Source organism: Mobula birostris, chromosome 8 (genome assembly GCF_030028105.1).
Source record: "Mobula birostris isolate sMobBir1 chromosome 8, sMobBir1.hap1, whole genome shotgun sequence".
In the NCBI taxonomy this organism is placed as follows: Eukaryota; Metazoa; Chordata; class Chondrichthyes; order Myliobatiformes; family Myliobatidae; genus Mobula; species Mobula birostris.
In genome coordinates this window covers 42,621,331-42,637,959 of record NC_092377.1, presented here as the reverse complement: position 1 = coordinate 42,637,959, position 16,629 = coordinate 42,621,331, and the positions used below count along the sequence as shown (strand labels likewise).

Sequence of the window (16,629 nt, the reverse complement as noted above, 5' to 3'; positions counted from 1 at the left end):
ATACTTTTTATAGGCACTGTGCAACAAATATTAATTCTAAAACTCTTCAAAGCAATCAATAATGGAAGAAATGTAAAAGTTGAGAATGAAGAAAATGAACCGAAGAATGATGGTTGTGAATTTTTAACATTGGAGGTCAGGGTTCTAACTCAGTTAAACAACTACCTTTGCTCAAACTGAGTTCCTGTGTTTTTTTTTGTCTTGTAGATGGAAAAGATGCAAAGCATAAATTTAACTTGTTTAACTTTTAAGTTCATTTTGTGGGGAATGGAGGAGGAGGAGAGTAAATTGTGTCTTTAGTGTCTGCAACAGGGGTGATATTCTTTGAACAAATACAGGTTTATCTTGACACTTACTACATTACAACAAACTGCTTGATACAGTAGATGTTATAGTAAGTTTTGCTAGCAGATGTGTTGTTTCAGTCTATTTATAATGGATTATGTTTTCCAGGGTTATAATATGTTTTAGTTTGTTACATTGATTTTAAGCCACAAAAATGGTGTTTTGCTACCTAGTCAAATAACTGTACTGATGCTAAATAGAAACACTGAAGATTCATTTTTGGATACAGATGGAATTCTTCCCTCCACTTGCTCTTAACCTACTTGCACAACAATGGTCCAGACCTTGAAGTCCTAAATGAAGAATATAACAGTTGACCATATTCAGGAAGTATTAAATTTTGACTGTTGTTTGTTTTTGTGCAGTTTTTTAAGCCCATGGTGTTAATTTGCTGTCATGTATTTGGGATCTGGATTCACAGCTTCATTTTTCAGACCTCTAATATGTTACCTTGTTTCCTGTATTTGCACTGAACCTTAATTCTGATTGCTTTTGAGGGGCCCGAGTGAAGGTGAAGGCAGTGGCAGAGCTGACACTGCAAGGTGAGGTGCCACTGCTATTATTGTCATGTGTAATGATTATTTTGGTTGCTGAAATTGTATTAGTAAAGGTCACCATTTTTTAGCAAGAATATGGCATGCATTTTAGTGCATTTCTTTTCCCTGGAAAGGGAAGGGTATTCATTCACTAATGTGCAATAAAAAGGCAACAAACCATCAAAAAGTTTGAAGTAAACATTTTCTGACATAGATGACACAGATTTTAAAGAGTTTTTTTCTTGAATATATCAATAATAAGCATGTTGTTTTATAGTTCTCCTTCCCGAAACTGAAGCTTGTTGTGAAGCATTTAATGGAAACTGTGCATTCTAACTAAATGATACCCTATATTTTGAATAAAATAGTGGGCCACTTGTTTAAATTGTTCTTGCTGTTCCAGCAAGCTGAAGATAAATTGTATATTTTGAAGAATCCAAAGGTTGGCATTTTTTGCTAGCCATTTTGTCCATCCTTCATTACAAACATCAACTTCCATTTTTGTAGCATACTTAATACATTAAAACATCCCTAGAACTTCACAGGATAATTAAGAAACTAAATTTGACACTGTGATATGTTAAGGATGTTAGGAAAGGGCCTAATGAATTGTGAAAACGTAGGTTTTTATACTGCATTTTAGAATAGGAAAACAGGGAAGGAAATTCCAGAGAATTTTGGCCGTTGAAAGCAAAGCCACCAGGTGAAGTGATGGAAGTGCAGGAGGGCAGAAATGAGGAAGCCAAATTTTGCTGTTACAGCACTGGAAGAGTTGGCTGTAATTAAGAGGGAAAGGGCATTGAAAAGAATGTTGAGAATTTAAACTCAACTCATACCCAAAATACAGTGCAAGTCAGCAAGTTTTAAACTGTAACGAGTCTGGGTGAGATGCTGCCTGATCTCCTGAGTTCCTCCAGCATTCTAGCTGTGGTTGAATGGGATCGGATGTGCTAATAGACAAGGGAAATTATTAGATGATTCAAACTTACTGAGGGTATGTGAGGTCAGCCACTATTCTGTTAAATAGTCAGATGAGGAAGTTTTAAAGGCATAGATGAGGGTTCTGCAGCAGATAAGCACAGGCAGAGCTGGATTCCATTAAAAGGGTAGCACTAAGTGGTCTTAGTGTTGGGATGGATTTGTGACCAGAGTTGGAGCAATGAAATTGCTTTAAATTCTCCTTTTAGTTGAAATAAATTTCTGCTTGTCAAACTGTATTTTGAATAGTTGGTAACTTCAGAGAGGTTGCAGTGATCAGGATATATGGCAGAAAGGTGGTGCTTTGTGTCTTTGGCAGACTATAGAAATAGAATTTTTAAATGTTGTTGCAAAGAAGCAGCATATAAATTATTGCTGCTGAGGGGTGGGAGACAGTCATGTGGAGATCATTAAGAACACCAAAGGTTAAAGAGTGGAAGTATGACAAAAGGTATTTTTTCTTTATCTCAACTGCATAAAGAGAAGCAGCAGCACAACTCACAAGGGTATTCTTGACTGAAGTGTGAATCAATAGTAAAGCCTCCTTCAGAATATGAGACAGTTTACAGGAATAACCATATTATATACAGTATTGTCATCTCTGGTTTCATAAATTCAATGTCATAGGTTGAATTTTAGCCAAACATCATCTTATAAATTTATAATATCAAGTGAAATGCAGTAGAACATTTTTTTTATCTTGACCTCATATTCCAGACCCCTCATCATAATAGCATTTTATCCTTGGCCCAGGAGAAACTTCAGTATTACTAGTATAGTTAAAATGCTAATGACCTTCATCAGCAATGAGATCTGTCTCTGATCCTTCCACATTTGCAATAATTGCTTAGATTACAGTTCATATTCAAGACTTCTCTTTCCTGACTAGAGGATTTTGATTAGTGATTCACTTATTGCTGGAAGGGAGTACAAGAATATTTGGTAATCACAATATAAAATCGGTCATCCGTATGAGATAACAGAAGGTTGGCTTATAAGATCAAATTTGTGTTGTTCCACAAGATTTTTGTAGATTGTTTTAGTTCTATTTATATGCAAAAAAAATATGCTGGGAAAATAGCACTGTTTATGATACCTGCTTTATGGGTTATTGAATATGCAACAGTTTTATAGAGATATTGTATGCCAATTTATCATATATTGCCAAATATTTCTGGTGAACTCCCAGTGATCTGGGCAAAGGGAAACACCTGCATGCTCATCTGAAGAGTTTTCAGTAAAGTTAGGTTCACTGATTTAAAATTAATCTGGTAGTAACACAGCACTGATAATTTGTGTCATAAAGGCCTAATTACTTGAGTTATAACTCTGACATGTCAGCTAACATGGAAATTCCATCAAGGGTCCAATAAAACTGTGGAATCTCATTTCTAAAAAAATATTCAAGCAATATTATGTCAGACTTGTTATCTACACTACTGTTGCCATTAGGATCCATCTTCTCAAGAAAAAGCTGTTTCCACTATAAAATGAAAATTAAATGGATGTTGGGTTATGGTATAAGAAATATATGAAACATGAAAGTAATTACAGCATACTTTGGAAGGTGAAACTTGTGTTCCCAAAGTGACAAGTGTTTACACTAACTGGCTGTAAACTAACTGATGTTTGTTATAAATTAACCGATAGAGATTGATAGATAAGAATAGTCTAATATCGTTGTAAAGGGCAATCGTGCAGCTGGGAAGAGCCAATTGAATGAACCTTGGACCTTTTCACTCCTGCACGAATATCGTCATGATAGAAGTTCTGATTGTGATAAAGAAGCTGTTAAAATACCTAATGGTTCAGAATATTTATATATTTCCCAAATTGTTTTTGGGTATAATGGATAAATGATTGGAAAACAAAAGGGTCTAATTTCTGGATTTTCATGTATCATGTTAACTATTACAAAGACAGAAACTGTTAAAATTATCCTTAAGACAATGAATAGTATTTTAAAGTTAATTTGAGAGATGATTATTGGTGTTTTGCATAAAAAGTATTAATGGAACTAATTGCTTTTATTAATTGGTTTCCAGGGTCTATAGTACCTGGAGTTCTAAATTAATTAGTATCATGTTCTTAACCACGTAATGGAAGTGTATCCCACAGAAATCTAGTTTTGTCTTTATAGACCTTCCTTAGAACAAAGGCCAATAGTAGTAATACAGTAGTTCAAAATATAATGATTTTAACACCAATATTTAGTATCTGAACTCATAGGAAATGCAAAATATTCTTTAAGGTGTAGCACCATTTAATATTTGAATACAAGCCATAGCATCCTTACAATGAAATGAGCAGAAAAATACTGAAGCTGGCCAAATAACCTCTGTAGCATTTTAGCTGAGCTTTCTTCAAATTAACTCTTACTGCTTCAGATGCAAATTGCAAATGGTTTTATCTACAATGTAGTTATTACATACATGTTACTCATATCAGAGTAGCTTGTGAGAGTTGCAGAGTTTTTAGATTATGTTCAATATGGTGATATGAAATATGATAAAAGCAGGCCAAGAATCTATATTCATTATGTGTCTGTACAACTGATATGTCTCTGCTTTCAGGAGTATGTCAGGAGAACCAAAGGACAAAGAAAGAGATGACAGCAAAGATGCAAAACCAAGATCTTTGAGGTTCACATGGAGCATGAAGACAACTAGTTCAATGGATCCCAATGATATGATGCGAGAGATCCGAAAGGTGCTGGATGCTAATAACTGTGACTATGAGCAACGAGAAAGGTTCCTTTTGTTCTGTGTTCATGGCGATGCTCGACAGGACAACTTGGTTCAATGGGAAATGGAAGTCTGCAAGTTGCCACGTTTGTCTCTAAATGGTGTTCGTTTTAAGCGAATATCAGGAACGTCTATAGCATTCAAGAACATTGCATCCAAAATTGCAAATGAGCTGAAGTTGTGAAGAAAAACTGTAATATGAGATCAGGGAAGTTTCTTGTATGATATACAGTTCACTCATGAATGTACTGGTATTATTGCTAATGTGCGTGAGTTTGGCCACCAATCCCACTTCCTCCCTCATACCAATAAACGGTTAGAAATTTCCGTCGCAATAAGTTTATATATATTGTGATTATAAATTGTAAAACCTGGATCCGTATGGCTTATTGTGAATTAGCTTTAACGAATTGTGATCTTATTTCCACATGTACAGGTAAGTATATTGAGCATTGTCACAGCTTATGTTCATATAGTTGTACAATAAAAAGTAATACCTAACATCTACAGGTACTGTATAGTTGTGTCCTGATTTATGTACAGAAATGCTCATTTTAATGTTCCATGTGTTTTTGAGCTTGAAATTCTTTAGCACTAACTACATTTTGGGTGTTAGATAAATAAAGGTTTGTGATTTCATATTATTGAAATTTGATCTCCCCTTTCCACTCCACCACAAAACTGAAGCCATTATGATCTTTTGTTATCTGGATGTCCAGTATGATTCCCTCCATATTATGATATCGTCATTAATAGCACAAAACAGCTTTGGAAAAGTTGCTCAGGAAATATCATTCACCTTTGAGGATGATGGTCCTCATCATTTTGTTTGTGCTCTGTGAGATTACAAATATGCACCATTCACATTTTCAAATTGTGTATAATATAGTAAAGCTCACATGTTAAATGGTATGATTTCCTACCCTAACTGTAATCTCTTGTACTGAATAGTTTACCAGATTTCCTGTATTTATTCCAGGACAGTATACCTGTAATGTGCATTGTAATTATTAGGCCTTCACAAATGAAAGGATTTTTTTCCTTTATTACTAGTGATGTACAATGTAAAACCACTAGTAATGGTACATTTAATACATGTTTTGTACCAAATTAACCATGTAGGTTAATTGTGCAATTGTATTTTATGTTGTAATTATTGTAATATTAGCATTTGACCCTGTCTGCACTCTTGTGACAATTTGGAAAAGTAATCGAACCCTGTCAATATACATGTTGTGATCAGATATGCACTCTGATTATCAGAAGGTAAACTAAGTCTGTGATTGCCTAAACATTCAGCAATCTTAGGCTGAAGCTTTGGATTGTAAATACTCTGTAATGTAGCTTATTTCCAGTGGCGGTTGTGTTTCAGAATGATGTGGAACTTGCTGTCTTAGAAGATGCTTGGACAGTCATACTTGCCCCTCCCCTTTATGTTAAATGAGAGGAGCTCAGTGCAAGGTACATGGATACATTTTCACTGGTGCAAGATATTAAAACAAATTTGAAATGACTGGAACATGGTGTAAGTTTTATTTCATTTTAACCTTTTCATAGGATTGTTTTCTTCAGATCATTGGATGTCAAGATAAAAGCATTCATTCTTTTATTTACATTCTGTTACTTTCTTTATAACAGATTACATTCTTTACATAAAAATGGCATATTTTTTTTATAACAGATTACATTCCTTACATAACAATGGCATATTTAAGAAAGTAACCTTTCAAAGAAACTTGATTATTACATTAGTAATGGACAGTATTGTCCAAATAGAGAAGAAAGCAACAGTCCATCCTTTGTACAATGTGGCGAATGGGACCAAATTTTGTACATTAAAGTTCTGCAGCTTAAATTATCATAAACTTGTTTATATGGCATCTAAAATAGAATAGAACAAATAAATATTATTCAATATTTTGCTTTTAATCAAGATTGCTCTCTGGAATATGGCATTTTGTCATCTTAATTATTATACAACAATCTTTTAAGTTTAAAAAAAACTCATTTGTTTTGAATATTCATGTATGAAATCACTAAATTAAAAGTCGCTATGTTAATTTTTGATTTACTTTGTCACTTTCTATTAGTCAAAGAAAATTTCAAAAAAGCAAAATACTGAAAATATTTAGCAGGCCAAGGTACCATAAGCAAAGAGGAACAGGGAGCTAATTTTTTCAGGTGATAGCATTGCAGCGGAACTGGGTTCAGAGAGGTAACCAATTGATGATGCCAAATCGTTTTCTCACCCAATAATGAGTATTCCCATCATTTCCTATTTCATTTTCCAGCATTTGCAATATTTTGCTTTTAATAGAAATTGCTTTCTGGAATTGTCCAAAGCTGAACTAGATTTTTCACAACCTTGGTATCCTTGAACTGAGCCTCCATTTCTCTTTAAATAATGTCATCAATACTGCCTCTTTCCTGTTCTGTAATGTTGTCATCTGTCCTTTATCCCAAGACATTGTTTTTGAGCTGTTCATGTTTTCAAACGTTGATGTATAACTGTGCCAAGGTGGGATTTTGTTCTTACCTTTAAACTGTAGTTACAATTTGTAAACTAATTAGGTTGAGATTTAAACTAATTAAACTGCTTTTTAAACTAATTAGGACTGTATCCATAACATCCTAAATGGTACAGTACAACACAAAATGCTGGATCTATGGAAATGAATAAACTGCTGGCATTTTGGGCTGAGACTCTTCTATGGTACAATATGTACTAATTCATCAACTAAACGTCTGGATCAAAATGTGGCTGATTTATAGAACTAAAATATCCTTTGCCTACTGTCTTCCAACATTTCTATTGACAAGTTAATATTAATATGTCATGGGAATTAGCTAGGATGGAAAATATATTTTTATGTCAGAAGAGTTTTTCCTGAGGATTTCAAACAAAATGTAATGAGAAATGAAGCCAAGTAGCAGAGACAAATACTAACTCGGTGGCTAGATCTGGATTTATGTGAGTAGAGCTGGTTGGTTTTGAGTAGATAATATTGAACAGCTGGTGGGGCAAACAGAGAAAGTTTCTAAAGAGACAAGTGCAAGACAGTGTACAGTGGCTGCTGTTGCTGATGAACAATTCCACAAGTATCTCCACGTGACAGCATTGGTTCCTTCAAAGACATGCTGGTCGGTATGTTCATCGGTTGCTAGTGCAGATATGCGGCGAGAAATTGGGGGGGGGGGGAGATATCTGGCGGATTTGATGGGGATGTGAGAGGAAATGTAGGATTAATTAGAGCGGAGCTTGATGGTCAGCGTAGGTGTTCCGAACTATAAGAGCTGGGGGGGGGTACAGTGTATATTTAAGGGTGACATTCTAACTCTAGATGGTAATTGAATGGGTTTTGTGTAAACAGTAAGTCGTAAATAACTAGTGGATGAAAAGAGTAAGTTCGCAACGGCTCGACCTAAAGTAAATATAGTGCCAGGAAGAGAAGATGGTGGTGGGTTTGTTTGCGGCTTGATACTGGATGGGTGCGTGGAATGCTATGGTTTGCGACGGGCAGTCGGTTGGGTTGGGATGGGTGGGGTGCTGAAATGGGAGTACGAGGTGGTCTAAGAGGATGCGGGTGTTGGGCGGACCCGAAACTGTCGTGGTTTCTCGTTTCTCACAAACGACAAGGAGACGCAGAAAACTCGTCAAGACGTTTTAAACTTTAATTTGCAAATCAAAGCTGAGACAATCAGAAAGCTAGTAGCTGACTGCCCGTCGAGGCTTGTATACAGCATTTTTATAGCAATTTTCCTATCTTAGCTACATTATCATATCCAGTCGGCCTGTGATTACATATCATCAATGTATCCGCTCTCGACTTTCCACTATTGTTTTACTCCCCAACTTAATTTTAGACCATATGTCCTCTCATCCCTAACCACAGTTATTTCTTAATTAGTCTTGCGTTGACATACTGCCACATATTTCATCACCTTACTCGCCACCGTTATCTTTCTACTTGGTTTCATTCTAGTTCTCTTCATGAATTAATAGTGAACAGGTCAAAAGTCATGGCTACATAGTCAATACCTTCTATTGAGCTAGCAGTGGTTACATAGTAAATATCGAAAATACAATGTGTGCATTTGAGTAAATACTGTTGAGTGAATATTGTAATACATAGAAAATATAATGCATACATTTGCATTTTCCAATAAAACCAGTTGGAAGACGATCCATCTGGGGCTCTGGTGATGCGCGTTAGATCTCTGCCGGTAGAAAGCGCCGCTCCACCACCACCTCGCTCCGCCTCTTCCCTGACCCTCTTCCCTTTCACCGCTCGTCACCGGTAGCAAACGACCAATCAGGCGTTTCACCAATTGCGGTGCCTTTTACTACGGGAACTGAAAGCAACTAATCATATCTGCGCAATTTGTGGAAGTTTGAGCCAATCAAGCTCGAGGTTATGAAGAGGTGGCGCCCGGCTAGCAGCAGCCCGGTGGAGGTAAGTACGGGGTTTAACTTCTTCCATGTGCAGTTTCTGCTTATGATGAAGCCGAGTGGTGTTGGAAACGCAGTGTAGGTCTGCTGACACCTTTGGGAGAATAAGGCCTTCAATTTCCTCAGTTCTGAATTACGTATGGTATCGGTAGAAAACGAGGTGAATTGCAGGGGGATGATTGACATTGTGTGTTCGGAGAAAGGTGCTGCTGGGCCAAGTAATCATTCTGTGTAGACTGCTGGAGGCATCGTAACGCACGTTCATTAGATTGATTAGTAGCATGCTGGGCCAATTCAGAATTAGTTCTTTTTTAATCGCTGTATTATATGACGTGAAATTTGTTGTTTTGCGGCAGCGGTAGAGCAAAGACATTACATCTTGTGCCAACTAGCCCGTACTGTGCAATACTGTTTTGTTCTTTGTCACTCCCTGTTGGTAGTAACACCAATCCTGAAGAAGGGTATTAGACCAAAACATCATCTGTTTAGTACCCTTTAGGTATGCTGTCTGACTTGTTGAGTTTTTAAGAGTATACGACCTCCTTGCCATCTGAGATTTTACCAACAAGTGGTGTCATCTGCAAATTTATAAATTGCGTTTGAGTTATGCATAGTCACACAGTCATGAGTGTAGAGAGAGTAGAGCAGTGGCCTAATAACGTCTCCTCCTTTCTGACAAACAATATATCCTTGAGGTAAGAAAGGATTTTACTTCCTGAATCCCACAGGTTAACATAAGAGTTGCTTGAAGGCTTCAAGCTATTCATAAGTATTCACAGTGTGTCTGTTCATTGAGACTCGGACCTGGTGATATAGCAAGACTGTTCAGAAGTGAAGGTAGGAAACAGTTCCAAAACTGACCATCATTATCCAAGTGGAACTACCTTTCATAAATGACAGTTGGTGCCAGGACAATTATAACTATTAACCTTAAAATTAAAATTTTTATGGTTAATAAATCTATTAAAGGATGTGGAGAAACTGCAGCAGTGTATGAAGGCTTCTGTAGAGAGTGATGACTTTCATCCTTCTCTTTCCCCCAGCAGAATTGGAATATTTCGATATCAAAATTCAAAGTAAATTTATTACTGAAGTAGATGTATGTCACCATGTGGTTCATTTCTGGCAGGCATACTCAGTAAGTCCAAGGGCTATAATAGAATCAGTGGAAGACTGCACCCAACAGGGTGGGCAAACAACCAGCGTGCAGCGAGCTAGGGCTTTACTCTTTGGAGAGAAGGAGGATGAGAGGAGACATGATAGAGGTGTACAAGATAATAAGAGGAATAGATAGAGTGGATAGCCAGCGCCTCTTCCCCAGGGCACCACTGCTCAATATAAGAGGACATGGCTTTAAGGTAAGGGGTGGGAAGTTCAAGGGGGATATTAGAGGAAGGTTTTTTACTTGGAGAGTGGTTGGTGCGTGGAATGCACTGCCTGAGTCAGTGGTGGAGGCAGATACACTAATGAAGTTTAAGAGACTACTAGACAGGTATATGGAGGAATTTAAGGTGGGGACTTATATGGGAGGTAGGGTTGGAGGGTCAGCACAATGTTGTGGGCCGAGGGGCCTGTACTGTGCTGTACTATTCTATGTTCTAAATACAAAACAAAGAAAAGTAATAATAATAAATAAGCAATAAATATCGAGAGCATGAGATGAAGACTCCTTGAAAGTGAGTCTATAGTTTGTGGGAACATTCCAATGATGGGCCAGGGAAAGTTATCCCCACTAGTTCAAAAACCTGATGGCTGAGGGGTAATAACTGTTCCTGAACCTGGTGGTGAGAGTCCTGAGGTTCCTGTACCACCTTCCTGATGGCAGCAGCAAGCAGAGTGCATGACCTGGGTGGTGCAGGTCCCTGATAGTGAATGCTGCTTTTCTGCAACATGCTTAATGCAGATGTGGTCCATGGTGGGGTGGGTTTTACCTGTGATGGACTGGGCTGTATTGAATACTTTTTGTAGGATTTTCCATTCAAGGGCTTTGGTGTTTCCATATCAGGCTGTAATGCAACTCATCAATATACTCTCCACTACATATCTGTAGGAGTTTGTTGAAGTTTTAGATGTCATGCCAAATCTTCACGACTTCTAAGTAAAGACTGGGCTATGCTTTTTTTCGTAATGCACTTGCACACTGAGCCCAGGACATATCCTCTGAAATGCTAGCACCAAGGGATTTAAAGTTGCTCACCCTGCCCCCCCCCCCCCCCACCTCTGATCACCCTGATGAGGACTGGCTCATGGACTTCCATGATCTCTGTGGTTCTGTTCGGAACCTTGACAGCTCGTGTGCATGTTACAATAAGGCATACACAGTTGTCTTCTATTGGAGCATCTAATATTGTATTTACATCTGATACTGTATATGAGAAACTTAATGTCATCTTTTGAGATGCAGCATCCCAAAGAAAATCAAATGCCTTTGAAGAATTTCTCTTGGGGCAAGTGTCTGTTTATTAAGGACTGAAGGGGCTGTGTTTATACCATGTACGACACTTGAGTATGATGTTGAAAAGTCAGCAGAAACTGAAGCCACAGAGATATGTAGAGGGTTGGTTTAAGAAGTTGCTGGTGAGAATAATGCACCTCCAGGAATCTCATTGGTGTCTTTCATTAACTTTGTTTCAGTAATGTGCAACAGGAACAGCTTACATATTAAGCTGTGAGAGATATGAGACCAATTTGAGAAGAAACACCATCTTTACAGAGGAAACACAAGGTGAGGATGGGCAGTAATTTCCAAAGCTGGAGATGGATCTTCTTCAAAAATGTTCACAATGGGGATAGTAAATATGGAGGGGCCACCAATTTATAATATGCTTCTAACAACTGTTCATAAAGTTAGATGCAAGATTTCAGTTGCATTGATATTTGTTCGTAGAGTTAGATACAAGATGTCAATTCCATTGAAATTTCCAGCACCAAACAAGGCTGTGTGACTTGAGAGATCCATGCAACACTTATGGCCAGTGCATGCTCCAAGTAGGCTTTGTTCCAATATAAAGCTTTTATCAGCATAGTTTTCTATTTCTACAAAGAAAGATTTAAAGATTTAGTTTTATTTATCCCCTGTACATCAAAACATATAGTGAAATGTGTCATTTTTGCCTCAACAAGTAACACAGTGCGAGGATTGTGCTGGCAGCAGCTTGCAAGTGTTGTCGTGCTTCTGGCACCAGCATAGCCCACCTACACTGGTGAATTCTAATGTGGGAAGAAGCTGGAGCACCTGGAGGAAACCCACTCAGTCATGGGTGTATCATAGAAGTTCCTTATGGACATCAGTGAGAATTGAACAGCAGTTGGTGCTGTAAAGTGTTGCGCTAATTACTACCTGACTGTGGCCACCCTGAATGACCTGGCCTGCAGCTGTAGGTTACAACTTCAGGTTATATTCCCAAAATACAAAATCAAATGCTGTACATCAAAGGCTTTTTAAATTTTTTTTTGTTTCTTGCAGCAAGAGAACTCTTGAATAAATAGGACTTACTTTCTTGCTTGGTTACTTTGAATTTTGCAGAGTTTATAATTCTGCACCTTTCCATAACTCTCTAAAATACCGTAAATTCCAGTGTATAAGCTGAGAATTTGGCCTTAAATTTTCGTCCAAAATTAGGGAGTCGGCTTATACAGAGGCTGCCAACTTTGGAAAAACGAATACACGGAAGACAGATCGTATTTATTGGCTGTTTTTGAGTCAAATTCGTTCCACTGTCGACGCATGAATTCTTTGAATGGTTTGTTTAAGTTCACATCTAGTGGCTGGAGCACGGACATCAAACCACCAGGGATGACTGCAGTGTCCGTGTTTTCATCTTTCGATGCTGCTTTTGTCTCACCTGACAAGTGCGCTTTGAACACGTCCCAGACAAGTAGCAACTTTTCCTTTCCGAAACCTTCGGGACATCGATGCCACACCTCTTTAATCCACTTCAAGCAACCTGCTTCGTCCATCCAGCAGCATTTTTGGACGTAAACAACAACACCATGCAAGAATTTTCTGAGCAATTTACATGGTGGTTGCAAACTCAATACTGAGTACACACACTGATCCCGCCACCCCGTGTTATGTTTTGACGAGATTACGATGGGCGCTAAATGGTTTCATGGGGGTTACATTTCAGAGGATTCTTTACCATTGGAGACCTAATCCAAAATTTCCCTCCCCGATTTATTTATTAAGAATTTGCTTATAACGCTCTACAACATGTAGGCCTGTTTTCTTAGCAGGTACTGGTTCACAAAATTTTCAGGTTCTGGATCCGGTACATGAGATCTTGTGATCTTTTCTGGTTAAATCAAAAACCTCTACAAAAGGGGTTGGCTTTTACAAAGGTAACAATGAAAAGTCACTTTTTTAACCTTGAAAATGCGGGGGTCGGCTTATACTCTGGAATATACGGTAAATACCAATTTTCTTTAGTTGAATGGACATGGCCAACTGTGAAGATTCTGGTTTAGTGTCCTGCTTGCCACAAAATAGAAACACTAATATTTTTGTTTCTAGTATCTAGTCTCAGCCAAATACAAAAGTTTCCAGTTTATTGGGAAACTGTCATATTCATAGAATCATGAAGATATATATTCCACCGAGTCATGAAACAGATCAACTTGTTCCTGGCAATATGCAAATATCTGGCCATATTTCTCTGCATAAAAATGGCAGTATTTCATTGTAATTAATTGGCTGCAAAACATCTCAAATCTTAAAGTACAAGAAGAGCTTAGGATCACCTGCTGAACTTCAGCTGTTCACTAGTTGCAGTGATTTTTTTTGTTAAATATGAGTTTCCACTTGTATTAGAATATTTAATGTTTAGAAATCTCATTCTGATTGTTGTTTACTATTACTTTTAAGGTAAAGTTGTAGCAAAATGTTCCTTACAGCATTTTTGCTTCGAAAAGGAATACCAGGCAAACAATGGATAGGGAAATACAGACGTCCGAGAAAGATAACATGGCAAATGAAGCGCAATGTACTTCGGAGGTTGGAGATTGAAAAGGAGACAGAATACTGGCTCAGCCGCCCTTGGATGACAAGGGAACAAGAAAAAGGTCATGCAAAGCAACGCAGAGCTGAGCAGTGGGAAGCTTTCAAGACTGCCAGAGCTGCAACTTTCCCTGCACCAAAGTACGTTGAAGATCATCTAAACCACTTAAATACAACAAAAAAATGGGGAATTTGAAGCCATTTTTGAAGATGCTTCTTGATAATTGTAAACTCCATGGGTTTTGTGATTTCTAAAGTGCATGAAATATCCTGTCATGGTCAGAGTAAGTTTATGATCATTATCAGGGATATTGTACTTGTATTCCACTGGTCCTGATGAAATAGTATCTGTTAAGAAACATGAAAATTAAATATTCCTGACCTTAACTACATTTTTTTTATTGCTCTGGTTTCTGCCTTAGATAATTAGAAAACCTACCACTGCTGCCAGTGTTGATATGAACAGAAGGTGAATATAGAATTACCTTTTGTACTATAAAAGCACATGTATCCATGGAATTATGAATTAGTTTTATTTCAGGTGTATACAAAATAGTGAAAGAAATGCAACTGGAAATTTTAAATTTTATTTTTAAGTATTGTGTAATGCTGTGTTTAGTCTACAACTATAACATGAAATGTTTCACATCACATCTTTGAAGAACATTTCACTAAATTTACTGAATATGTACATTTATTTCTGAGCAGGAATAAGTTCATGAACAGATTTTCCTTGTTCAATATATTTATCCATGTTTATCAGCAGTTTAATACCATCAACAACAAGCTGCAAAAGTTGAACTTCAGAGAAACCTATTCGATCTGCGTTAGAGATATCACAGACTTCACTTTCACTGGAAGCAAGGGCAGCATCTAGAAAAATAATTATATCCAAAGTTTCAATTACAAGTAACTTGTACAGTAAACAGGTTAATGAATTCATTGAATATGATGCAAAAGTAATGGTAAGAGAAATTTTTAAAATATTGGGCTGAAATATTGAAAACACAGCAGGATGGCAAGCCAAAGTAAATTCTTCAGAAAGCTATGCAGATTGGAAGCAACTAAACATATTTGATGATCTAAATGATTTAACAGATTAGGCAGAACCTCAAAAAAGCAGTTCTCACAGATAATTAGTAAAAGGAAAAAATTATACAATCTACTATGTCAGAGGCTGCAGGGAAGGTGTGAGGATGAATTGGATAGAATAGGCAGGGCATGTTATTGTTCTAGGGCTGTAGCATTTGAGGTAGAGGTGGAAGCCTGATGAGAGGTTCAGACTGTTGTGGAAGGGACAGTGCAGGACTAATAAGACAAAATCGAAGAACAATACTGAACTACAAAATCAAAATTCTGTGGATGCTAGAAAGCTAAGATATAAACTGAAGTTGCTGGAAACATCTAAGAGAAGTAACTTCAGTGAAAATGAAGCAAGAGTTGACATTCCAAATTGATGATTGAAATATAAATTATGCTTCTGTCTGCATAGGCACTCTTTTGTTGAGGGCTGTCTACGTTGACTCTTTTATTTATTCTGTTATTGAATGGCAAAAGAGAAACAAAAGTCGTGTGATCTGATAGGAGTGGAAATTCAATACTAACAAAAATGAAATGTATTAAAACATACAATATCTAAAAGTAAGGTGTTTAAAAGTACTCCAGTCAGACCATCTGAAGTGAACAAATTATGACCATGGAGGTACATGTTAATTTTGAATGGAGAATTGAAGTTCAATAGATTCAGCATGGTACAAGTGTATGGATAGGCATAGTGTAATATATTAGTGTGGAGTAATAAACATATTGCCAGCAAATGGAAAGTATACTGATCAATACAGATGAGAAATGGGAGAACTTTTAAGAAATGGATTTTTCCTGCTGTAAGATAAGGGTCAGTTTGTTATGACATAAACTAGGTTTAATGAATGCAGATTGTTAATAACACTTCAACAATTTGTAGTACTAGGTTTTCCAGCTTGGTGCTATTCACCACTTGTTTACATTCAAGTAGTTATTTAATTAGTAATTTTATATGGAATTTTTAATTTCGTACCAGTGAATTTTTTTTCCAGACGTAGTCGCTGCAAGATCTCATCAAACTTCGCGTGCTTACTAATGTACTTCAGCCTAATGTGGACACTTGCCCGCATGCCTGTTCCAAGTTCAGAAGGGCAAGTCAACACATAACCTAGGTTATCCTTCCAGATGAAGGTGTGCTTTTTCTGGTGGTATATTTCTTCAAGCTGAATAAACAATTGGTTATATCTCAGTCTTCTGAAACTGTATGATGTAATGGTAATCATCAGCAAATATTCTTTAGTCAGGCTCCATTAACAAAATAATATTAAAGTCTAATACCAAGTGTTCATTTTTATTGGTTTGTTGAGATGTTATTTTAGATTGTAGCCAGAAGCTTTGCTACATTTTCTGTTGAAACATATACACCACTGGAGATTCTTAAATAAAGGAAATATAAATGTAGGTAAAACGCAAATACAGTTTGTTACTTCACTTCTTTAGATCACAAATTTCAAATAACATTTCACAAGCAGAGACCTTGTATTCCCAAGTCAGACT

The 16,629-nt window shown here is 37.0% G+C and overlaps 3 protein-coding genes across 6 annotated transcripts in view; 2 read left to right on the top strand and 1 right to left on the bottom strand.

Annotated features, from left to right (window-relative positions):
* Positions 1 to 6,116, top strand: part of mark1 (MAP/microtubule affinity-regulating kinase 1) — a 193,748-nt gene extending 187,632 nt beyond the window's left edge. For 3 of the 4 annotated variants that reach the window (XM_072265075.1, XM_072265073.1, XM_072265072.1), the window contains 2 exons: positions 843 to 887; positions 4,433 to 6,116. In XM_072265075.1, coding sequence (XP_072121176.1) covers positions 843 to 887; positions 4,433 to 4,787 — 400 coding nt within the window. In that variant the 3' untranslated portion in view covers positions 4,788 to 6,116. The remainder of the gene's footprint in view (positions 1 to 842; positions 888 to 4,432) is intronic. The other variant, XM_072265074.1, reaches the window with a different exon arrangement.
* A 2,857-nt stretch (positions 6,117 to 8,973) lies between these two features.
* mrpl57 (mitochondrial ribosomal protein L57) lies at positions 8,974 to 16,426 on the top strand. The gene is made up of 3 exons (XM_072265071.1): positions 8,974 to 9,057; positions 11,688 to 11,778; positions 13,918 to 16,426. The coding sequence occupies exon 3, from the start codon at positions 13,934 to 13,936 to the stop codon at positions 14,243 to 14,245; it is 312 nt and encodes a 103-aa protein (XP_072121172.1). The 5' UTR covers positions 8,974 to 9,057; positions 11,688 to 11,778; positions 13,918 to 13,933; the 3' UTR covers positions 14,246 to 16,426.
* Positions 14,622 to 16,629, bottom strand: part of LOC140201264 (creatine kinase M-type-like) — a 29,413-nt gene continuing 27,405 nt past the window's right edge. The window contains exons 8-9 of the mRNA XM_072265070.1: positions 16,106 to 16,295; positions 14,622 to 14,922 (exon numbers count right to left, since the gene is read on the bottom strand). Of these exons, the coding sequence (XP_072121171.1) occupies positions 14,744 to 14,922; positions 16,106 to 16,295 (369 nt within the window). The 3' untranslated portion in view covers positions 14,622 to 14,743. The remainder of the gene's footprint in view (positions 14,923 to 16,105; positions 16,296 to 16,629) is intronic.